Source organism: Balaenoptera borealis, assembly GCF_965194805.1.
Source record: "Balaenoptera borealis genome assembly, chromosome: 6".
Classification (NCBI taxonomy): Eukaryota; Metazoa; Chordata; class Mammalia; order Artiodactyla; family Balaenopteridae; genus Balaenoptera; species Balaenoptera borealis.
The window spans coordinates 43673604-43698573 of record NC_138863.1 but is presented as its reverse complement, the minus strand read 5'-3'; the positions used below and the strand labels follow the sequence as shown (position 1 = coordinate 43698573).

The 24970-nt window shown below is 42.9% G+C and overlaps 1 protein-coding gene and 1 pseudogene across 4 annotated transcripts in view; one reads left to right on the top strand and one right to left on the bottom strand.

Annotated features, from left to right (window-relative positions):
* LOC309631221 (endonuclease V pseudogene) overlaps positions 1 to 24970 on the top strand; it is a 434994-nt pseudogene that overhangs the window by 215243 nt on the left and 194781 nt on the right. The window lies entirely within an intron of this gene.
* Positions 1705 to 24970, bottom strand: part of STAT1 (signal transducer and activator of transcription 1) — a 42620-nt gene continuing 19354 nt past the window's right edge. For 2 of the 3 annotated variants that reach the window (XM_082397355.1, XM_082397356.1), the window contains exons 10-25: positions 24514 to 24672; positions 22629 to 22721; positions 21036 to 21095; positions 18473 to 18502; positions 18276 to 18369; positions 17014 to 17055; positions 15649 to 15732; positions 15104 to 15202; positions 13865 to 14000; positions 12409 to 12458; positions 11598 to 11692; positions 10673 to 10818; positions 8937 to 9122; positions 7915 to 7990; positions 6922 to 7021; positions 1705 to 2859 (exon numbers count right to left, since the gene is read on the bottom strand). In XM_082397355.1, coding sequence (XP_082253481.1) covers positions 2845 to 2859; positions 6922 to 7021; positions 7915 to 7990; positions 8937 to 9122; positions 10673 to 10818; positions 11598 to 11692; positions 12409 to 12458; positions 13865 to 14000; positions 15104 to 15202; positions 15649 to 15732; positions 17014 to 17055; positions 18276 to 18369; positions 18473 to 18502; positions 21036 to 21095; positions 22629 to 22721; positions 24514 to 24672 — 1465 coding nt within the window. In that variant the 3' untranslated portion in view covers positions 1705 to 2844. The remainder of the gene's footprint in view (positions 2860 to 6921; positions 7022 to 7914; positions 7991 to 8936; positions 9123 to 10672; positions 10819 to 11597; positions 11693 to 12408; positions 12459 to 13864; positions 14001 to 15103; positions 15203 to 15648; positions 15733 to 17013; positions 17056 to 18275; positions 18370 to 18472; positions 18503 to 21035; positions 21096 to 22628; positions 22722 to 24513; positions 24673 to 24970) is intronic. The other variant, XM_082397357.1, reaches the window with a different exon arrangement.

Here is a 24970-nt window from a genome sequence, read left to right as displayed (position 1 = left end):
TTCAAAACAACTTCTAGTTTTTTCCTGGGATAGTCAGATGTGAAAGGAATGCTTTGTTCAATTAAGACTTAATATTCCATTTCAACTTACAGGCAACAAATAGACTTCCATCATTGAATGCTGACTAAATAGCAAAATCTATTTATTGCCATCTCAGAAGACACTTTCCTGAAAAGGGAGAAGTTTGTCCTGAGTGGTGCATAAAAGTCCTAGGCTTATAAAACCCCATACCAGAAATACTCTTAAAACACACAAACATCCCTTAGCCAGGATCTATTTAGTGACTTCTTACAATGATCAATTATATAGAAATACAAACATACCGGCTAGGCAGGGCAATTATCTACTTCACTCCTTGGAGAAATACAACTCTTCATGTTCGTTAGGAAGAAACTTTATATTTCCTAGATGTAAATACTACAGATAGGGAGGTGAGAACAGTCATATTTGCTATGAGGCCAGGATTCAAGCTTATACCACTATTCCCTGATAGCTCATCAAACAACAGTTGAGTCTAACCTGCCAGACTTACATCTAACTTGGCGATTCTTTTATTTTACTGTTTTTTTTCCAGCACACAATGCCTTTTACTTTGAGAAGGGCACAGCTTTCTAGCTTATAACGTTTTTGGAGAAAAAAAATGGCAGCTTTCTGTGTGGGTGTAGTAACTTCTCAGAAAGTAACACCTCACCTCATCAAGGGGGTGCATGTGGAGTTCAGATGCTGCTATGGGCACAATACACAGTCCCATGTTACATGTATTTTAAAAGTTAAAAACTTGCATTATAGCAGTACTGAAATTCATTTTAAAATAAGTGCCAAGTTATTTCTGCATTTGGAGGCAGCTCTGGTGGTCACCAAGACCAAAGGACTTTTGTTTGTTTGCTATTTATGGTACTCATTATAGCTTGTTTCAATAATGTTTCCTCTGATCTCTTCCACCAACCTATCTTAATCTGGGTAAGAAAGGGTAACGCTTAGGAAAACGGTATTAATCGTATTTAAAAATAAGGACTGATATATTTTTATGCTTAATCATAAGATGAGAAAAACATCAAACCTATACATAATGCCAGTAGCTTTTTAAATCTTTATACAAAATATTATTTGTAAGAGACTAACTTTATAATTTTAATACTTTTTAAAAGTAAACAAAGTCTCTTGACTGGTACAGTAAAATGAAACTATGCCAAAGCACTCTCAGAGGGCAAAAATATACCAAAGAGTTAAATATTAGCAATTAGAAACAATTTTTTTTAACTGTCATCTTTGTTCCTTCATCATTTCAATTTAAAAAGTCAACGCAAACCCAGTCAGGTTGATGGCAATCATCTTATGTAAAATCTGAGAGGAGGCCTTGATTTGTGTTTAATACGAAGGAAAGTACCATGTGCATATTATATTTAATGCAGTACATATACTTTAGCTTTAATTTTGAGATAGACTTCAAGGAAACTTTATTCCCACCAGAAAAATACAGTATTTACATAACAGTATGATTGTGGTGGTGACAGGAGAAAAATAAGATGCAGCTGCAGACAGCAGTTTGTGAATGTTATCTAGAAGAACCCTGTCAAACCCACTCCCTAAACCACTTTTTTGCGTGTCAGTGCTAATGAAGGGACGAGGTAAGTAACACAACACACTTCACAAAACATCATCCAGTCCAAAAAGGGTCTAGAAAAAGCACAAGAGAGACAGTGGAACCATTTGCAATGTATTTGTGAGAGAAACACATTTATCAGTGAAAAATACGCAATTCTCAATGCAGTTACACAGGGTGAGTTTTCAAATTATTTGACTCTCATAATCTCTGGTTAATGATTTGTCAGTTACTATTTTCTCTTCTCAATTTGAAAATTTTATGACTAAGACTAAATACCAGCTAATAACAATAAAGACAAGTGAACCCATTTAAGAAACATGCATTAAATTTCTGAGTTTGTCTATATCTACAATTAATTTCAACTTTTTGAAAAATAACAGGATTTACCTTAAGAGAGCTGTTAATAGTTTGGCTCCCTTGATAGAACTGTGAAGACAATTTCATTTACTAGTGACCGTGATGAAGGCAGAATATTCAGCTTTGGATATTAAAGTTTAAATGGAAAACACTACTCACGAATTTGGAAAGTTTACTTCCTTCCATTTGATATTAGCCAGTATCATAAAGCCATAACAAACAGAAAAACTAATTCTCCCGAGAGAGAATTTGTCTCTAGCTTTGAATGGCTAGTGTGGAAGATATAATAAAGAACACAACTTTTATCCTCTGCCCAGATACAGGATGGCTACCTTCAATAAAGAGGTGATGTAATTCTATATAAACTTAACTTTGCACTATTTCATAGGCAAACCATTGGAAAACTTCTAGCCACATTTAAAGCAGAGAGAACAAATAAGAATTCTCCAGAATAGAAATATGCCAATCCTGCATGAAGCAGTTGCCTAAATAACCGTGTGATCTACCCAACCACCAATAACAACTGAGCACTGACTCTAGGCATGGCATTTGCTAGATGCTGCTAAATGTTTCACCTTTCCCAAAGGACTCTCATTCTAGTTCTGATGTTTTTGGTGTATCTGGATGTTTTTTATTTGTAAAACCCACTCTGTGGAGAGGGCCTTTCAATTTTACCTTCAATAAGATGCATGAAGCCCTTCAGAGTAACAGATGTTTCTGAATTAGGGAAAAATCCACTTGCTATCAACAGGTTGCAGCGAATTTGCTGGCCTTTCTTTTGTTTCCCTAGAAACACAGGATGTGAAGGAACAGAGTAGCAGGAGGGAAGCACAGGTGGGAAGGAAAAATGTCACCAGAGAAGATGAGAAAAATTCATGCTCTTATACCGCATTCATCTGTAAAAAGAAAATGTGGTTACATTTATTACACTGCTCTTGTAAAACGCAGACTCATATATTTAACATTACTTGTGTGTTCTACAATGGAGTAGTAGAAAGACACATCCCCCGGCAAAAAACCACCATGGAATTAGAGGGCCTTCAGCATGTGCTATCCTTTCTCCTGGACTAATAAGAGACCTTTTATGTCACCTAAGCTGATGGATTATTACTCTGCAGCCTGCTGGCTTAATTCTGTCAATTCATCCAAGCTGCATAAAGCTTTTTGCTAGTATGCAAGTCTGGGGACAGAGCAACGTGGCAAATCTGCTCATGCAAAACAAGAGTGAGGCAATGCTGAGCTGTATGCCAGAGGGAGAGAGGGATTTGGGGGAAATGACGAATTTTCCTTAAAGGCCACTCAGCAGGAATAACAAACGAATGAGTTTCAGGTAGAGGCTAGAGAAGTAGAATCATTAGGGACCCCTCCACCTCCCCCAGCAGGCCCCCTCGGAGGCAGTGAATTGCTCATCCAAAGGACACCGGCCTGCCACCGACTTCCTATCTCACTTCCATGCTGGGCTCTCCCCTTAGACCAGGTGCTCTCGACCAGGGGTGATTCTGTCCTCTGGCAACATCTGGAGACATTTTGGATTGTCATGACCGGGTGTGGAGGTGTGTGTGCTCCTGGCATCTAGTGAGTAGTGGCCAGGGACGCTACTACACATTCTGCAACGCATAGCACGGCCCCATAACAGAGAATCATTCAGACCCAAAACACCAATAGCAACACAGCTCTAGACTACAAGCCTCTTGAGAACCGAGTCCTTTTTTTTTTTTTAATCCCGAGTACTCAATAGTGGGTGGTACATAGCGGGCTCCTAGGAAAATATTTTGGATTGAAAAGCACAATGAAGGTTTTGCCCCTATGTTTCAGTCTGGCTGAGAGTAAAATATGTAAAGATGGTGGTCTTCAGAGAGAGAGAGAGAGAGAGAGAAAGCAAGCGACCCTGGATTCAAATCCTGTCACTGTCTCTTACTAGCTGTGTGACCAAGTCATGTTACTTAACCTCTAAATCCCAAGGTCCTCATCTATTCAAAGGAGACTAATAGTCTCTAACAGATAGATTTGTTGAAATGATTAAATTATACAGCATATGTAGAATGCTTAGTAGACTAGATGGAAAATAGCAGACAATTAATAAGTGTTATTTAATATTTATCATTAAATTACTATCAGCTTTGTCCAAGCTTTGCCCAAAGGCCTCTAGGAGAGGAGACTGGTTCTCATGTAGTCCCAGAGGAAACAGTTTATTGTACAGGAAAGCCAGACTAAACAAGCACTGAAGCCAGGCTACAGAGAACACTGGTGCTCTGTCCCTCAGGAGCCTGCGGTCCTCCTGCTCCTGAGGCGGCACCAGGCGTTGGCCCCAGTGCCCCCTGGTCCAGAGCTGCAACGTCCAGACACGGCCGAAACCAGCCAGCTCCATGAAAGGTCTATGTCAGAGCATATGCCCTAACTCCAAGAGTGGATGGATGCGGAAAGGAAATCGTGGCCAAGGTTGAGGACAATTTGGGACAGACAAGGTGGAGTCCACCCAATTCGGAGACTAATCCAACTTTAATTTTGTCTAACCAGTGCTGTGCCCATATTATAGCTCTTAAATCTCCTATGGGTTTACTCTGGAGATCTGTGTGTGCACGTGTATATAAAAATAGATTTATTTTATTCTACAAATGAAATGAATGAAATCATCTGGAATGAAATGGATGGCTCCTGGGCAGGGGGAGAGGGGATCCAGAGCCACAAAACCATTTCCTGGCATTTATTTAGAGTAATTAAATTGCTCTCACAGTATCGTTCCGAGAGCACAGAGAAAGCAGTCATACTGCATGCACAGATGGAGGGGACTAATCCATCTTATTTTCTCAAGGTCACAGGGCATAATGGTATGACAGAGTTGGAGCTCTGATTTCCAAATCCCAAACACAGGCCTCTCACCCAAAGGCTTCGCTGCCTTCGTCTTAACAAACCAGAACAACACATACTCAGTGTCAAGTGCAAACAGCTTCTCTTGGGTGCAGGTTTTGAATGAATCAGAGATCAGCTTTCTGTGGGGGGCATTCCAGGAGAGTAGACAAGAACATGCAGTCTAGAGACACCCCAGGTGGATTCAAATATTCGTTCCCTCATTTACTAACTACTTCACCTTAGTCAAGTTTCATAGTTTTGGAGAGTCTCTTTTTTCTACATCTGTAAAGTGGGAAAAGCAATAATACCTAACTCAGAAGGCTGTTGTGAGGACTAAGTTACCACCCGTGGAGTGCCTGGTACACAGTAAGTGCTTAACAAGTGTCACCGATTAATGGTGGTGATGACCATGATGTTGATGTAACTTGCTCAGGACAGCAAAGGAGGAGAAAAAGAAGATCGTGCCGTTCTTTGGTTCTGTCCATCGATCTTACACTTTCTAAATAGGGCTTTACAGTTATTCCATTTTTGTGTAGGGCTCACAAAACACTTCAGAGCAGTGTGGGGAGCTACATTCCAACAGAGGATGCAACCTTACACAGGTACAAGGTTCATCTTTCACTCGCCAATAGGAACAGAACTATTGTGCTATTACACTACCTAAGCATTTTTCTAAGCGATTTTTTTTTTCAGCCTTAACAATCAGGAGGGTGTAAAGATTTTAGCCTGTACTTCTTCAGGTGAGGGAAAAGGATAAGGAAAAGGTTACATACCAGAAACCTGAGTCTAAACAGATATTACTAATGCCGCACCAATGCATTCCCTGAACGCAGGGATGTGCGACCCTGAACGTTGGGAGATGGCGCCCTCTCCCCTCATCCTGTCCTCCCTCCTGCATCGCTGAGCAGTCTGTGCCAGGCACCAGTGATGGAGAAAGGCCAGTAATGACTCAGAGAGGCTTTTCTTTAAAACACTAAGCAAATTTTAAAAAATGAACTGGGGGGCTTCCCAGGGGGCACAGTGATTAAGAATCCACCTACCAACGCAGGGGACATGGGTTTGAGCCCTGGTCCAGGAAGATCCCACATGCCATGGAGCAACTAAGCCTGTGAGCCACAACTACTGAGCCTGCGCTCTAGAGCCTGTGAGCCACAACTACTGAAGCCTGCGCGCCTAGAGCCTGTGCTCCGCAACAAGAGAGGCCACCGCAATGAGAAGCCCACGCACAGCAACGAATAGTAGCTCCCGCTCGCCACAACTAGAGAAAGCCCGTGCACAGCAACGAAGACCCAACGCAGCCAAAACTAAATAAATAAAATAGATAAACTTATAAAAAATGAACTGGAATAGCTTCATGTGGAAAAGAGCTTAAAATTAAAACAGCATCAGCAAAAATCCAGCCAATCAAAATAAATAAATAAATAAAATCTTTAAGGGGAAGGATTTCAGGTTGACAGGCAAACAATACTATTTGACACACTGAAAAACATTGTCCCAAAGAAAGATGCACTCTTTCGTGGACAGCCCTGTTCCCATCCCTATCATGGTACTCATGACACTCCGCTTCACTCCTTGAACTTTTTACTCTTGGCAAAGCCCTTCACAGCCCCAGGTGCTAGCGGTGCAAGTTAGTTCTCAAACATAAATCAGGTAAAGTGTTTCGCTGTGGCTGCCCAAGTCTCTATAAGGACTGTGTACCAAGCATTAGTCTCCTCCCTTCCTAAAAATAACACCTCTTCACCCAGACGCAGTGCTGAAACAACGGGCCGAAAGGAAAACATTTTTTTATCAGAGAAATCCTAGTTCCTTAACATATGAGATTTCTATGTGGACAACTTTAAAAGGCAGAGGGGGAGCTTTTAAATATTTGAAATGTCATTATTTTTTGGAAGGTGCTGAAGGCCAGGAGTAAAAATCCTGGTGACGACGTAGCTTGTTTAAACACAGGAGGCTCCAACTTGTCATAGCTAATCTAAAAAACACCCTTCTGGGCTCTGCCAGAGGCTCCTTCTGACAGCTCACAGACAGGCCCAGGGTCTGCGAGGCACCCTCTCTGCCTCAGAGAGCAAACACTCAGCGTGCTGAAAGCGTCCCCGTGTGGTACTCACCATGTCAAATTCTACAGCGCCCACTATCCGAGACACCTCGTCAAACTCCTCAGGAGACATGGGAAGAAGGTTGTCTGTGGTCTGAAGTTGAGAAGGGTGACTAAAATGGGGAGAAGGAAACAGGAAATGTTAACATCTAGATTATGAAAGCAGTGGTGCAAACTTTGCCATTTCATCTTTGGCCTGTGACTGAATCATCATTTTAGATTTTTATTTCAGGGAAGTGTATACACTTGTAAAATACATTTGAAAAAGGACAGATCTCGAGAGGCTCATGTCCCCAGCCCGGCCCCTTGGGAAACACACTGTACTCTAGAGATGTGAGCCAGAAATAGCCAGTCTGGATCCTGCACCGCTTCTGCCTGGGTGAACATGGGCGCGAGCTTGTGCAGTTGTGTCACCTACCCTGGCCCGAGAAGCGCCAGAGAAATGTCTGGGGAGTCCCTCATCCCTACCTTGAGGTCTGTATGCAGATAAAGCTGCTCCAGAGGGTTTTTACATGAAGGCTACATCCATTCACCCCAAGACAGTGCTGCAGGCCAAATAACTGACAATGACTTTTCCAAAATTTTTTCTACCTTTTACAAAATGAAACAACAAAATAAAAGCAAACGGAAAAAAATGTATCTCAGTCATTACTTTGGCCTTTTCTAGATTGAAAAGAACTGCTTTCCCACTCTGATCAATTTTTGTTCATTTTATTTACACTTTTTCAAAATATCAGTTTGGGGAGAACTTATATACCTTAAATACAACTTTGTTTTTTTTGGATTTTTTGGGTTTGTTGTTTGTTTGTTTTTATAAAGGCAATAAAACGCTGATAGGCAGTGACACCAGGATCTCTAATTAGGATCTTTCCACAGGTCCATCTGTGATGGTGGCAGCAACAATTACAATGGAAAAAAGCAAAGAACAAGCATCTTCAACAGGCCCCAGCCAGGAGGGGGGCTTGTTTGAGGATTTTAAACATGTCACTCTTCTGTGTTCACTTACACTTCAGACACAGAAATCAATTCAGTCTTGATATATCCTGTTCCTTTAGGGCCATCAAGTTCCATAGGCTCTGGGGCTAGAAGCAAACACATCACGTACACTTTCCGTTAGCAGAAATTACACAAGAACAATCAACTTTTTCTCTGATCAAGACTGGACTGTTTTCCTTGGCGGTCAGGTTAGACTCCCTGCCTGGGTCACCTGAAATTGTAGTGCGAATGCAGAAACAACCAGACGAAAAGGGGAGGCACATTCAGCACAGAAGTCAAGCTAAAGCTTGAAATCCTACAGAAGTTTAATCTGGTTTATGGTCCTGGCCTGGTTGGTGTAATAAACACATCTGTCAAGGTAAGCTGGGTGCATCTTCTCCCCAAAGTAACTGTGCTAATATTGAGGCTACTGATCCACTAAGTTGGTTGGTGCATTCCAAACCAGATTAGTCTAACTTCCACTTGCTCAAACGTGGTTCAATGAAGACTAAGCAGCGTGAGACCCGTGTGCTAAGCTTAGACGTGCTCTCAGTGATGTGACCTAATAACTTATCAGGTCACCATGAAGGGACCACTTCACTTCGCCCGGGCCTCCATTTCCTCAATTTCAGGAGCAGGCTGACATAAAGCAGGTGACCATCACAGGTCCTACGTTTTACCCCTCCAGGTAGAAAAAGTAAAAATGTAACAAGTACACGCGACCAGAAATGGACCTTCTCCAACACCCCTAAGATCAAAAACCGTTTACTCCTTTCTTACTATCTGTGTCAGGCCAAACAATGTATTATGTTTCAACTGCGCTGTTTATTAGAAAGCCAGCTTTTACCAATTCAAAAGAAGGGGTGGGCTAGTGACATGGCATGGGGGAGTCTGTGCTGGCACCCTGCACTGATAGGAAGGCAAGGGCAGTGTGTGGGGTGAAAGCCTGTCTCCCGCAAAGCTCTGGACTAGATGAAGGGAGAACACGACCACAGGAACGGCCGGGCTGTGCTATGACGCATCGGGCAATGCTTGCACACTCTGCCCACTTACCTTCCTTTGGCCTGGAGTAGTACTTTCCAAAGGCATGGTCTTTATCAATATTTGGATACAGAAACTTCAAGGGATTCTCTGGAATATTCTCAGCAGCCATGACTTTGTAATTGCGAATAATGTCAGGGAAAGTAACAGCAGAAAGTTCTTTCTTTGTGTAGGGTTCAACCGCATGGAAGCAAGATTCTAAAAGGAAGAAAAAGCAAAGTGAGTCCCACAGAATATCCCGCAACAATAGAGGAGAGAAACAAACACTGCAGAGTTTATGGATTTGACAGAACCTGGTAAGAACTAAACACAATCTAGGAGTTACATCACAGAGCGTGTAACTCCTTTATTCCTAAATAGATTATTATCCTTTCTTTAAAATAGGAAAAATAAAGGCCATCATTACTCTCGGGAATACTGCATTTGTCATTATTTACTTAGATTTGTACGTCTAGCCAAAAGAAATTTATTAAATACCTTTAAAATAACTAATTACTAATTGGGTCTTCTTGGCTCAAGCCATAGATTAAGTTACTAGAAGATAAACTCACTTTGTCTTTCTTTTCATATTGAAAAATGAAAATAACAACAACAACACATGGAAAACAACTTTTTAAACAAACCAAAAAGAGACCCTATTTGCTATTTTTTTCTCTAATCCTTAATGTAAAAAAACACAGTTTAATTCACTCCTGGTCTTAGTCCCAGACTTCATTGGAATCCTGCTTCCTAACTGATCCAGGATTTCACTTTTGGGGCACACATTCCAGAGGCTGCTGTCAGGTGCTCTGGGGACTCTGCCCTAGAACTTCAGACCAAAGCTTTGTAGCTGGTGCTGCCCTGCTTTCAACTTTCCGGTTGCCAACGGTTTTCATCTTTGTCTGGTTTGCTAGTTCCATCTCTCAGCAAGTTCAGGAAAAGAACTACCAGGGGAGAAGAAGAAAAGGGCAGGCTCTACCATCTCCTGTCCTCACTGGGCTCTAATCCCAGCTCTCCTGTTTTTTTACCAGAAGAAAAAAAAAATAGAAGAAGAAAAGTATCCCATCTTTTTGCATCTTCTAACTGAAAGCGTAAGTCACTGGAACAAATCAGTTTTCCCTCCAATCCTTCAAACAGAGCAAACTACAAGCAAGAGTGAAAAGTCACCAGCTTGTCTTTATCACTTTCTTGTCTCCACTGAAACCTGTTTCTCATTCCCCAGAAACCTGTTTCATAACGCATAGGTTTTCGGAATTGTTTTTGCCATGGATGCACTTGGTCAAATAGAAACCCAAGATATAACCCAGATAAACGTGCACGAGCCTTCTCTGTCAGAAGGCAGGGTGGAGGGCTGCACCCAGTCCCAGGACCCCTCTCACAGAGCCTGCCCTCATCTGTGCACATCCATGTGGGATTCCCTTCCGTGGGTCTGGAAGCTCACGCCTGTGCGCTATGGGTTTCCTCCCAATAAATGACTGCCAGTCGTACTGACTCGCATCTTTCACCTACAGGTGACAAACCTGACAAAAAGGAAAGAATGTGGCCTTGTCTTTTAAAAAAAAACCATCATTTGCACAATATGTTCCAGGCAACGAATCCCAAATAGCCCTTGGTGATGTATTAAATCCTACTGGGGAAGCTCAGCTGGGGATAAGTGGAGGAGCTGCAATTGCATGTCAAAAGCTCATTATTTGTATGAGTTGATTTGCAGCGAAGAAGGGCTTGCACCCACATTTTGAATCGGTGTGTGTGCAGGTGTCTTGGCTTACCACCTCCGTTCTGGGGCCTCTCCACCCATGTGAACGTGATGGCCCCTTCCCGGCAGCTCTCACTGAACCGCAGCAAGAATGTCCCCGGCTGCTGGTCCTTCAGCAGAGCCCGCTCTCGCTCCTTGCTGATAAAGCCCACGATACACCTGCACATGGAAAGGGATTGATGGAGGTACTCTGAGGTTCAGTCATGACTGTAATTTTCACGTTCACTTACAAATCAAGATGACTACAACTTGACACAAGAACACAGGATAGAAATGTATCGACTATTTTAGATGCTTTAAAATCTATTTCGTTGATACTTCAGGAAGCATTTCACTCATACATATATATGCTGAAGTCCCAACAAAGCTCATTAACATGGTGCCCGTTGGATGCTACAGATGATCAATAAATACTTGCTGGATTAATGAGCCTTTCATTTTCACCTGGGGATTCTGAAGGCCATGAAAATGTCTGAATTCATGCATCCTTTCTAGTGAAGAGAAAGGCTCAGACAATCCATTTTCATATTCTAGACCTCTGACCAAGTTAAAGTCTTTGCTGAAATATCAACTGACCCTGGGAAAAAATTAGAAACAATTTACCGAGTCAAAAAAGTTTTTTCTTCCTTACTTGGAGGCAATAAAGCAGGTGCTCAAGAAATTTTTGTAGAATGAATGAAGGCATGAATGGCACTCAGGGTTTTTAAATTTAGCTTTGAAAATTCATGTACATATACTATGGAAATATAATTTTAATCTTATGAGGGTCTACTATCGTGAATGCCTGAAGGGACAGCCTGCAAGCATCTGTTTCTGTGAGATGCACCCAAGTCTTGCCAAATAATGAAGTCTGTCTGGGTCAGGCCTATCTCAGCCTTGCAGTAATGGAGTGTGTGCTCAACATATGTTTCAAAAATACACCTATCAATGGCCCTTACCCATCATTCCAGAGACAGAGCAGGTGTTTTTTAATGAGTTCAAGGATGCTTTCAATCCAAAGCCAGAAAGGAAAATTTTTATCATTTATATTTTCCTGCAAGTATACAGATGCACACATTAGAAACCAAGAAATCCAGAACAGCGACTTAGCATGTCTCCTCCTGCCATCAGGTTTTAGTTTGCAAAGACTGCCCAGCTGCCAAAGCTAGCACTGCCCCCTACAGAGCCGTCCCTCCCCTCTTACCAGCTTTCAGACACCAAGCTCTCCATTTCCTGAGCCAGGCTCTGTCTGCTTCCCTCTCCAAACATTAGCGACCCAGCCAGAGAATGACCTCCAGGGTGATCCCAGAATACCAGTTGCCTTCACACTACTAAACTCCAGTAGCGTGAGCTTGTCAGCACTGTCTGGTGACCCTACCGGGGTCTGATTATTCCCCCCAACTGGTCTCACTGCTTGAGCAGGCTCAAGACACCCCTCCGGCCCAGCGGGCTGTCGACGCCGGCACAGACCACACGTTACTCATGGACGGGGCTGAAACGCTGCCAGGCCAGGGGTCAGCGTGAGGAAACAGAAGACTCATGTCGGATATGAGAGAATGTTATCACCCAGGCAGGTGCTTCCTGTCCGACTCGCGCTTGGAGACTAACCTTCAGCGCGCTGAAGGAAAGTAAACAACTTGCCCTAGGGGTTCCGTGGGCGAGAGGAACACGCCAAAGCAAGCACAGTGCAGCCGGCACCAGGGCGAGAAATCCGAGACCCTCAACAGAGAGCGGAAAGCACTCAGAGCATAAACTCCAGACAGCACCCACCTTACAGAAGCGAGTCCATGGAATAAGACCATCAGGGCCAGCACTGGGACCTAAACAAATAAAAATAAGTTTTTTAAGGAAATGGAAATCAATTCTGAAGCTTTGGCTGGACTGATGGCTGTTGTATTTGCTCTCAAAGCGCCAACACTCAACAAAGGAAGGTTGTGTGTACACAGTGGATATTCTCAGATTCACTAATACAATCACTTGTGCTTTCTGGAGAAGCCTCGATTTGGTCCCCCTTGTACAGTATCATTTCCCATTGCTTCCCTCTCCCTCCTTGGCAGGCTCCTCTCCCGGTGACCCTGAGAAATTTTTTTCAAGTTCAAACTAAGACCAAGATCACCCCTAGGTGATCGATTTAACTGACACTTGACTTTACAAGATTATTTTAGATATTAATTAGGCATTTCCCTCAGCCCTCCTCCAAATAGGACACAGGCTCAGGGAGGTCGATGCAAGTCAAAAGCCCAGTGAGAGAAATGAGAGGGGAAGGAAGCCTCGGGGTTATCAGCTACATAAATTGAAGAAGCCTGGCCGTAAGACGTGGTGAGCCTGACATCTCTCTTCACAGAGAATCCCAAATAAGCCACTGTAGGCAGAAAAGATATCTGTCTTAACTCTCACCAAATAAGGGAAAGGAATAGGAATGACTTCTTACTTTTTATTAAATTGCACAAGACTCTCACTGTGACAGCTGCGTGGCCAAGAGAAGGCACTGCTGAGAGCCATTTGGTTAGGAAAAGCCTACTGGTGTTTGCAGTACATGCAGTTCTGCTATATAGAAAGCAAATCTGGAAAAGAAGGTGACCGTGGATTTTTAAAGAAATAGTTCAGATAGGCCCATTCATTGAAGATCTGACCTTGAGACTAGTAGGTCTCAGATTTGCTTAGTGTGGGACACTAATAAATCCATGACATTAGCCACTGAAAGGGAATTCTCTATCATGGGCTGCACCCTGCCCATCAGGCAGTGCTGGTCACGGGCATCCTCCTGATGTGGACAGTGTCTCCTCACACCTGGGCCACCTGAGGTACGAGACCTGGGCGTGTGCTGTGTGGTGGGCAGCCCGAGGACCTTATTCTTAACATGTTGGGGGCTTACTGTTTTTCTCCCCAAGGTTAATAAAACTTCATATTTCTCAAAGAATTTATTTTAGCCACAAGTAATATATTTTACATAATTTAGACAGCTTTCCCCTAGGAACCCTGTTCAGAAATGTTAATATGAGATAATGGGGAAATGATTCATTTAAATCTTTTATCAGGTCTCTATCTCCTTCTAAGGTAAGGCATCATTCTCACTTAGCTATAATAAACTGCTGCTGGAAAAGCCAATAGATTTTAACACTCTCCTACCCTGAACAAAATAAAGAGCAAAGAGGAGGAAAGGAGCAAGTCAAGATATTTTATGAATATCAATTGTTAGTTACGTAAAAAGTGAATATGCTCATACCAAGAAGTTTCTCTCCCAGCATGTTCAGCTGGTCCACATTGAGACCTCTTTTGGTGACAGAAGAAAACTGCCAACTCAGCACCTCTGAAAGCTGAGACCATCGTGCACAAGGTGGGTTCAGGAAGAAGGACAGATTCTAGAGAGAAAACACCCAGAAGCTAAGGGCTACTGACGAGCCACCAGTCACAAGCTTGGCACTGAAACATGGATCTGTGCCAAAGTTCAGTTCTCATCTATGACACACAGATGTTTTCACAGGTAAAGAAGAGAAATACTCATTATTTGCAGATTCACATTTGTGAATTCATCAACTCACTAAAATTTAACTCCCAAATCAATATTCGTGGCACTTCTGCAGTCATTTGCAGATGTACCCAGGCACACAGCAGTGAAAAGTTTGAGTTGCCAAACATGTATGTTTCCAGGTGAGGTCAAACAAAGCTATGATCTGCCTTCCTATTTCAGCTCTCATACTATACCCGAGTGTCTTTTTTGAGGTCTGTTTAGTGCCACGGTTTTTGCATGTTCATATGCTTTTTTGTTGGTGATTTCATATTTAACATGGCCCTCAAGTGCAGGGCTGAAGTGCTGTCTAGTGTTCCAAAGTGCCTTATGGAGAAAATGCATGTGATATATAAGCTTTGTTCAGATGTGAGTTATAAAGCTGCTTGCCATGAGTTCAATGTTAATGAATCAACAAGTATATTAGATAAGGGATCTTTAAACAAAACAAGGTTATGTATTGATCAGCAAATGCAAAGGTTGTGCCAGAGGCTCATGGGAACCTAACCCCGTGTTTCCCCTAGACGCAGTGGTTCAGTATCTGCCAACTCAGTGTTCACAGTGACTTTAAAGGACTTTAAGTACAGTGAGTAACCAGAATCAACTGTAATTAATCAACCGTATTAGAGTATCCACACCCTAAGAATGGAGCAGGCTTATTTAGCATATATACATTTTTTAAAAAGCATAAAAATAAAGGACCTCTTCCACAGTAAAAGCCGTATGAAATTATCTGTCGCCTGAGCTTATTCACATGGAAGGAAAATCATAATTCTCATTTCTAATACATACACATGCTTTGCTTTTCCAGAATTACTCCGATCCCTAGCAATGCCACTTGAGTTGTGCCACTTTTCCTTCAACATCTGGCCCTTAAGGGCTCTTTCAGATATGCAGAAGCTAGACCATGAGGTCTCTGGTTAACCCCTGGTATGAAAGTAGATGTGTTTTCCATACCCTGGGTTCTGCCACCAGCATGTTGTACCACAGGATGGAGGCCCAACCACTCGGGAGCTGGCTGACATTGGAGATCACCACGATGGGCAGAGAGGTCGTCTAGAAGATGACAAAGACCTTGAAATCATCTGAATCACAGAAACATCACCTTCAGACCACTATGCAGCCTCACAACTAAGCAAGGGATTCCTTGTACATTTGCATTATCTTTTATATTTGAAAATTAAGAATGTAAAGGTATGTTCTTTGGTTCGTAGTTGAATTTGTCTTTGATATATCTTTTAAGAAATAAGTTTCAATGCTTCATATAAAAAATTAACACAGGACATCTCAACTGGAACATTTAGCTTATAGTATCTGAAGGTTAATTCAGTTCTCTAGCTGCCTGAACGATTAAATTAACATCAAGATAGTACTGGCTGAAAACAATAATCTTTTTTAGCAATTCGGTAAATACATCTAAAATAAAAATTGAGAAATAAAAATACACATAACAGTTTAAAGTAAAAATAAAGTTTTCCACATCTGGAACATGTAAGTCTTACGTCAAGCTCAATGACCAAACCAGGCTGGCACAACTGGGTTTCAAAACTAAGGGAGTGAAGCTCTTCAGTAACGATGAGAGGACCCTTAAAAGAGAAAAGGGAAACAAAAGGAATATAGCGATTCATTCACTGATCCTGCAACTTGCAAGAGCCTACTAAGCATTTTTTGCAACAGGCTGCAGAAAGCCTGAACCTAACCAGCTGCAATTCAGAAGAGCATTCCAATTTTTGACCATCTATCCCAGATTTCATTATCCCGAGTATCTCACTGTTCTCTCAAAGATCAGATTTCTGATATTATGGCAAGGGATATGGATTAAGGGGAAAAAAATGTCGATAGGGAAACAGCAACTTCTAATGGGTTTATTCATGACCTAAGGCATCCTGGCCCTCAGCCCCTTCTGAGGGTGTGTGTGGGCTGCACACCTCAGGCTGACATGGGGTGGAAAGTGTACACGTGTTCCAGGTGTGATTTTCTATCGGGAGGGCTGATTTGCATAAGCCTGGCTGGTCATAAAGTGTCTTGGTATGGGTAGAAAGGTTATATAGTGTTCAGAGCACCTTCATACATATTACCTTACACGTGCATCACAACAATTTAGAACCAGAGAGATGTGGCTGCCATCCCTGCTCACAGGAGAGGAAACTAAATCCGTGGAAGGTCACAAAGATAGTCAAGATCCAAACCAGGGCTGGTCAGGCCCGGGCCGGTGCCTGTCCCACTGTCCCACACGACCTCTGCTGGCTGTCGTGGGGAAAGACAGCGTGTGTGCCATGCAGGCGCAAAGGATGACAACCGGTCCAAACCAAAGCAACTCCAGGCATTCTGTCCTCTGCCCATGCTTCACATCTGAATGCCTCACAAACACAGCTCCTCAAGGACTGGCTGTGAAAATGAAACTGACAGAAGGATGACGCACTGGGTAGGGGACACGTGGCAGGAAAACCCTCTCGGCACACATCGTTTTTGGCAGGGCAGTCATGAAGCTGGCCTCTAGTTCTAGCTCTGACAGGTAACTCCCTGTGCACCCTTAGCTAAATCCTGCAAACTTCCTGTGGTCCAACTTCTCCACCTGTGAAATGTGAATAACACAGTAGCCCCCCGTACCTACTCTGCTGGGCTGTCTGTTGAGGGTCCAATAAATTCATGTGCAGAATCACTTGACAACCATAAAGCACAAGCACAGAGTGGTTTTACCGTTATGACAGATACACCATGTCCCAAAGCTTGTCCACTGCCCTTCCCTGCTGGGTCTTCCTGCTGCTCGCCCCTCTGTGAGGGGTCCCTGGCCCCCGGGGCCACGGAGCCAACCTCACTGGACAGACCTGCTAGTTAGAGACCAATCACAAGAGAGAAAGACTCACCTCGTTGGTTCTGGCACCGGCGTTTTTCTGTTCTTTCAGTTGCTACAAAAAAAAAACAAAAAAAATCTTAGTAAACAGTACCATAATCATCAAAGTTGCTATTTTCATCTACAAATCAAACCAAAGTGAGGACTCAGAAAGAATGAAGGAAGTGAAATTATTTTCAGAATGCGGAACAGGAGGTGAAGCGACCCTTGTGTGGGTTCACGAGGCAGAGTGCCTTTTCCCAGCATTCCGACCCCCTGCGAACACCACAGGGCTCAGAAGCATCCCAGGAAACAGCGTCCTGCTCCCTCCCCCAGGCTAGCTTTTCCCGAACCAGCCCCCATCACCGTCATTCGCTGTTTCATGCTCCCCAGGCTCAGGGCACAGCTTCTCTTGCCTTTCCCTCCGCAGAGTCTCCCAGGCCTGTGACTCAGGCCTCTAAGACTGCCCTCAGAAGGACTTCAACCACGCAGGTTATAAGGGAGCAACTTGGAGACCCCAGAGCAGCTCTGGACACCCTCAGACTCCTGGGTTGGACTGAGACTCTCACACAAGGTCTAGCTTCCCAACTATGAGTTTGCGGGTTCACGAAATGGTTGCCAATAAAAAAAAAAAGGATGCTTTGAACCTCCCTGCAGGCTCCAGCCCAGGAAGTGCGCAGGGCTCAGCACCAACACATCTACAGAACAACTGGCAGCCCCGATTCTCAGGGAGAGAGGAGAGAAGGCACCACCCACTTAAACACCTCTGCTGATTTCCACTGCCCGGTGCCCGGGCCCTACTCCTCTGGAGACAAAGTGCTCGAGACAGTGGTTGTGGGCAAGACCCCAGGAGGGAGGTGGTGAAGAAGGGGCCAAAGAGAGACTCCTGGGGCCTGCCACGCTTGGAGGGGGAGAAGGAACGGTCAGGATGTGGGGCAATAATGACCTCTGGGAAAATTCCAAGAATCTAGAGTGAGTGATCACTGAGGTCCTGGAGGAACCATGTACGGATAGCTTATGTGCACACTGGTTTATGGAATATTTTACTGAGATCACTACCCCCCAAACAAGGTATCTCTGAGAGAAAGACTGGCAGGAAACAGAGTGAACAGTCCTGGGATAAGGAGGAGGAACCAAGATTCCCCAAGTGCTGCTGAAGTCACCAGCCATGAATTCTAGGAAGTCTTCTCCTAGGGGGTGCCCTGCCCATCACACAGGGCACTAAGTGCCACTCGATCACAAATCAAGTCCTAATAAACCAGACACAATAGAAAAGGGGGAAACTGATCTCCCTACCAGGTGTCGGAATTCTGCCGCCAGACTTCCATTGGTGGACTCCTCCATGTTCATCACCTTCGTGTGAGTGCCCAAAATGTTGAACTTTCTAAACCTAGACAGTACAGGGTACAAATACTTAAAAGGCTGGGAACCGTTAAACCAACACATAAACAAACAAAGCGATAGTAAAATATAGCGCAAAGTACTTCACGTACCCTTTTACTGTATTTCTCTCATTCACATCTCTGCAAAAAAAAAAAAAAAAAAAAAAAAAAAAAAAAATATATATATATATATATATATATATGATCATATACGTGTATTTAAAATTTGAGATAAGTTTTAACAAAAATATAAAAGTACAAGATCAATAACAAATAATGGGGCTGTTCAGCCCTTTCATTCACTCACTCAGTCCCTCAATCAACCCGCACCAGCACTGCCAAGTTTTGCTGAGTGACCTTGGGCAAGTAAACTGTCTGGGCCTCACCTTTCTCCACTGTACGTCATGCTAATAGCACCAACCATACAGGACACTGGGAGAAGGAAACTTGTTACCCGGTGAAGAGAGCACAGAGCACACCCTCAGTAAATGTAAGCCTGAGTTATGGCTATTTGTTGAGCAGTGACTCAGTCGGTGCCTTTCCGAGGCACCGAGCTAAGCACTGGGGACTGAGCAGAGAGCACTGCTCTGTGGCTACACAACTCAGAGGACCTTCCAAAGTGACAGCTCGATCCTTATTTTTGTTCTCTGTTATTTTTAACGCTTTCAGAGAAGTACTTGAATAGTCAATTATTTGGGGAAACTATCAAGTTTAAGTTTTAAATCTGAGGTTAAAATCTTGAGAGACCTGTATCTTATACAAATGCAGCGATAACGTCGTCATGATCTGGACAAATAATGTATCTGTCAGGCGCAGGCGAAGGTTAAGAGATCATTAGCGCACTCATAGTTAAATGAGTTAGCTTCCTTTCCTGTCTCAACTAGAAGTTCAATGCTTTTGTGAATGAGAATCACCGTCAGTTATAACAGTGACCAATTTTCCTGTCTGGAAAAAAAAAAAAAAAGAACTTACACTTCATAACCATGGAATATTTCTAATGACCAAGAAGCCAGCCTTGGCATATGACAATTAGCTAACTCGACACTTCACCTGGACTTCACCATTTCCCCCCAGCGTCCTTTTCCTGCCCCAGGACTCCAGCCAGGACCCCACGTTACATTTGTCATCATATCACCCTAGCCTCCTCTGGTCTGTAACACGTTCTCACACGTTCCTAGTCTTTGAAGTTTTTGACACTTTTGAGTATCACTGCTCAGGTGTTTTATGGAATGTCCTTCAACTTGAGTTTCTCCAGTGTGGCATCTCAGTTTTTTAAATTGTGGTAAAATATACATAACAGAAAATTTTAAGTATTTTAAGCATGCAGTTCAGTAGCATTAAATATACCCACCTTGTTGTGCAAAAAAAGAAAATTCACAATAAAAGGAATAGTGTGATACAAAGCTACCTTGTCAAAGCTAAGAAGAAAACTCAGAACTGGAACAGACAGAAAAGACAAAAGAGCAAGAACAAACTGAAAGAGAGACTGAGTTAAGCAGAGTGTGGTAAACTGTAGTGGCCACAAAGCCTCTGCAGCTTTTCCTTTCAAGAGACAGAATGTATTTCCCTGTCCCTTGAATCTCAGGGGACTTTGACTCGCTTTTCCCCACACGATGGATGGGAGTCGTGCCGTACAAGTTCCAAGTCTAGCCTAACAGGCCCAGCACGCTGCTGCTCTGACCCGCTTGGAACACCGCTGCTGCATGAGAAAGCCCAGGCTGGCCTCTTTGAGAGCCTGACAGAGAAGGGCCCAGTTATCCCAGCAGAGACAGACACATACAAGGCCATGCTAGACCACCCAGCAATAACCAAGCCAGCCCAGACCAGAAGGACCACACACAGCCCACAGCATAAGAGAAATTAATAAGTTTTAGAGTTGAAGCCACTAAGTTCTGGGGTTTTTAATGCAGCAAAAGTAAACTGATACACAGAGAAACCAAAGATGATGGGAGAAAAGCAAAGGCACAGACTATGCTACAAAGAAGGCTATAGTTACAGGAATGGAAAGAGATAAAAAGCCAGAGGAAAATGACTTGGATTATCATAAATGGTTTTGAAACTTGGTAAACCAGTATGTTACACACACCAACAAAAGCATTAAATATATCAAGGGGGGATGGCAGGGGCTAAGCTATCTTGTTCCTTAATGTAAGTGCTTAGGTCACTGATAGTTCAGGTCCAGGGACTAAGGACAAAACAGGATGGGCCTGCTCCATTTAGACCCCATGAGAGATCCTGCCCATTCCTGGGTTCTTACTGCCCAGAAGAGACAAGTGTGGAGCCCGCAGGCTCCACACAGGCCCCCCAGAATGCTGTCAGCTTCACTCCAGAAACAAGTCCACACTGGCTGCAGAATCATGGTGGCCTGGAGTTTGATCAAGGACCCTTCCTCTAGGGCTGGCCTAGGAGGAGGGGTGGTAGCTGCTTGGAGACTTGATCATTACAAGCTCATATGCATAAAATGCACTCATTCTTTTGTTCACTTATAGTCTAAAAAGGCACAAGCACGTTGACACCAGCTCTAGGGGATGCTCCCAACATCCAGAACAGGAGCCATCAATTTAAATGTGCCGGGATCACTTACAAACGGCCCCAGTGCAAAAGTCCATGTTTAGTTAACAAAGCCAGCATTTCAATAGTACGTGTATCTTAGATAATATTAAAGATATCTTACTTATCAAATAAGACTTTGACTTTCAAGTTATAATTCAGCTCTTGCAATTTCACCAACAATCTGAAAAGAAAAAAGTCATAATTACTTTTAAAAATTATCTGTTACCATTTATTTATCATGCCAATTCCCTATTGATAAACATTTCAATAACCCCCACCTCATCCAGTTTTTGCTTATTACAAACAATGGAAGTGACATCCTTGTATGTCTACTTGGATGTTTTTAGAGTGTATTTGTAGGATAAATTCCTAGCTGTGAAACTGCTGGGACAAAACTGTAACATTAAATTCTGACAGAGAGCAGCACTGATTTTATGTTCCCACCAAACATTAGTGAGGGTATCTGCTTCCCTGTATCGCCTCGCCAATGCTGAGTTTTATCAAAATTTCTATTTTGGGCTAATTCTATAGGTAAAAATAGCAAACACTGCCCTTTACTAAAACTTGTATCTAATGCTTATTCTGCTGGGAGAAAATAAAAACTATCACCCATAATCAGGAAAGTGAAGGTCACATCTATAATCACCCCCAGGGCAGTGTGGAAAGATGGAAGGAGCCGTGGGCTGAGACTCAGGTGTGCTCTGCTCTGATGAGCTGGAGACCTGGGGAAGGCGCCCCTCACTGGTTGGCTCCCTTTAGTGAAGCAGATGATGGGATTAGATTTCTCCTCCTGCCAGCTGTGAGTTCTGGGACCTCACAGGTGCTAAAGCGTGGTGCTGTTCACTGGCAGCCAACAGGTAGCACCTGTGGACCTAACTCAGCAGCACCCTGGAGAAAAGGACTAGGGCCAACTCTGAAGGCAAGTGCGGCTCTTCTGAGTCCAGCTGCTTGTCAGCAGAGGAAGAGCTAAATGAATGCAGCCGTGCAACGGAAGGAAGTAAAGCTGTAAAAGCTGTACGTTCTAACGTGGAAACACTTCCACAATTTATTATGAAGGAGAAAAACAGGCTGCCAAAGAACAGACAGCAGAACCCTAGTTTCTAAAAATGAAACATTGTATGTCATATGTATTTGTGTGTCTATGCATGACAAAAATATGCATAAGTACAATGTATTTATTTATATATTTAGGTAGACGTGGACAAAATTCTGGGAGGACTGACACCAGGCTGTTTACCATGGTGGCCTACAGATATTTAGATCACATACAACTTTGAGAATCTGATGAAAGCTATGAACACACTCAGCAGAAAAATGTACCTGTCCTAAGTCCACATTCACACACACTGCATACATTTTGGGGGGAATGTAAAGCTCAGGTTATGAGTTTATGCTCAAGAGGGGATGAGGCTGCTGGGAACTTCTGCTCTCTACTATATGCAGTTCTGCAGTTTTGAATTCCTATTTACAGTAAGCATTCATTACATCTATAACTGGAAAAAAATCAGGTGTGTGTGTGTGTGCATACACACATATCTCTTATATTTCTAGTCTGAATAGAAAAGACAAGACTCTTAGATATTCTAAATAAGAATTCATATTAAAATGCCTACTGCAAAATTACTTCCTCTAAAGCACCATATATAACAGTGTTGTGAAAGGAAGCTGGGGTGCAAACTTTGTGATAGGAGGTGCAGGGTCTTTTCTTTATTACCTCAACTTCACAGTGAATTGTACTCCAGTCTTCAGGACCAATGGCCTCTGAGGATGAGTTGGCATGCAGGGCTGTCTTTCCACCACAAATGAGCTGTAAATTCCCAGCAAAGGGTAAATTAGCATTTCCATTAATGTTGAGGCAGTAAAAGGTTTTTTTCCCTAAAGAGGAGAGGGAGTTAGAGGGCACAAGCTAAAAAAAGTTTGAAAGATTCTAACAAATTGGATGAATAAAGTGAGGTTTTCTAGTCAGTAAAGAAATCCCCAAATCTATTGCACTCAGCAGAATCAGAGTAACTGCAGTGAACTGTGATTCTTCAACAATGAAAATTCTGAATGGGATTCTGTTCATTTACAAATTTAAGAATCAAATTTGCTAATTAGACTTAGTGTGGTGATCATTTCACAATATATACAAACATCAAATCATTATGTTGTACATCTGAAACTAATACAAGGTTATATGTCAATAATATCTCAATTTAAAAATAAAAATAGGGAAGTGCCTGGTGGTCCAGTGGTTAGGACTCCGTGCTTCCACTGCAGGGGGCATGGGTTCAATCCCTGGTCAGGGAGCTAAGATTCCCCATGCCTCGTGGTGTGGCCAAAAATAAATAAATAAAGTAAAATAAAATAAAAAAATAAAAACAAGATAAAAATAAATTTTACTACAGTTGAAAGTGAACCATGTACCATATTGCTTACCACCATAATTTGAAACTGACATTTTAACATCCTTTGGAAAATTGATTTTTAAATTGTTTAGTAATATTTATTATCTAATAATCATTTCCAAACATTAAATTTAATTTAAAAAACAGAATGAAATTTGCATTCCAAAACCCAAGTAAATGTCCTCGATTATTTCAAAATCCAACATCTAGGCATTCCTGTTTGGACATTAGCCACAGGGAACCAAAGACATTTTTATTATGTTAGCATTTAAAAAACTGCAATATGAACTCTACTCTTCTACTTAGTGCCATTTGTTTACCTACTAAGCATATCTGAAACACCTACCCATGGGCAAGGTACTACGTAAGGCCCTGGTGGGGGAAGAAGATGACAAAGGCACATCTCTGTCTACTAGGACCTTTCAATTTACGACAAAGAAAACAGAAATACACAGACAATGATATAATAAAATCCAGAACGGGAGGAAAATAATGAACTATGCAGATCCGGAAGGGAGACAACATCTGCCCGGGAACTCTGGGAAGATTTCATGACAAGATGTAAGGTGAAACGTTCAGGATGCAGTTTCGAAATGAGGTACAAGAAAGCTCTGAGGCAGAGAAAATACTGTTGGGAGGGGAATGCAGAAGCAAATGTCCAGGGTGCACACGAAGTCAAGTCTGCCTAGAAATGGGGCATGTATAGAAGCTAATTCTGGAGTGGCTAGTGAGGGCCAGGCTGTGCAGGTGCGGCTTGGGTGACCAGATGCGGGGCTCCCCTGTGATTAGCAGGTGGCAAAAAACCTGACTGACCTCTGCTCTGGGAGAGCACAGGGTCACAGGGACAGGGAGGAAGGGGCTTGGGAGGGACCATTTGCGAGGCTACCATGCAACAGTTCAGTAGAGAGGATGTGAGAGCTTGAAACGTGATGAGACCATGGAATGGGAAAGAGAGGACAAATATCATCAGGTTAGACTAGACAGGTCTCGTCACAGACTGGCCACGGGCAAGGAGACTGGTAACCAGTCTAAACGGTCACAAGAATGACAGGCCATCGACATAAGCAAGGAATTCGGGAAGACCTGATTCTGGGAAGCCATAAAAATTTTTACATAACCTATTAAACCCTTCTAAATTATCTGAATTACCAGAAAACTTTTCCTCTGGGTAAAATAATTGCAAAAGGTACAAAAACATCTCCCTCAAGTTACCTCTGAATGAGCTGCTGGAAGAGGCTGAAGGTGCGGTCCCATAACGCTTGTTTGTTTTTTGTGATAGGGTCATGTTCATACGTGTATTTCTGTTCCAACTCCTCAAGTTTTTTAAGCTGCTGACGAACCTGCTGCAGACTCTCCGCCACTATGGTGAACCTGGGAAGGTACAAGCCACAGGCGTCTCCATCAGAAACAGTCCCAAAGCAGCCTGGATTAAACAGAATCACGGAAAACCAACAAGTACTTTTTACAGACAACACACGATGTTATCTGCCCAGCTCTGAAGTGCAGGGAGAAACAGAACAAACCTGATTTGCGTGAAAAAGCTAACGCGCATGAACGATTACAGCCCAGATTAAAAAACCTCTGCATCCCGCTGAGATGGACCTAAGGAGAGATGGGTCGGGGTGGAGGCTGCTAGGGAATCTGTGACTTCAATTGAGCTGTGAGATAA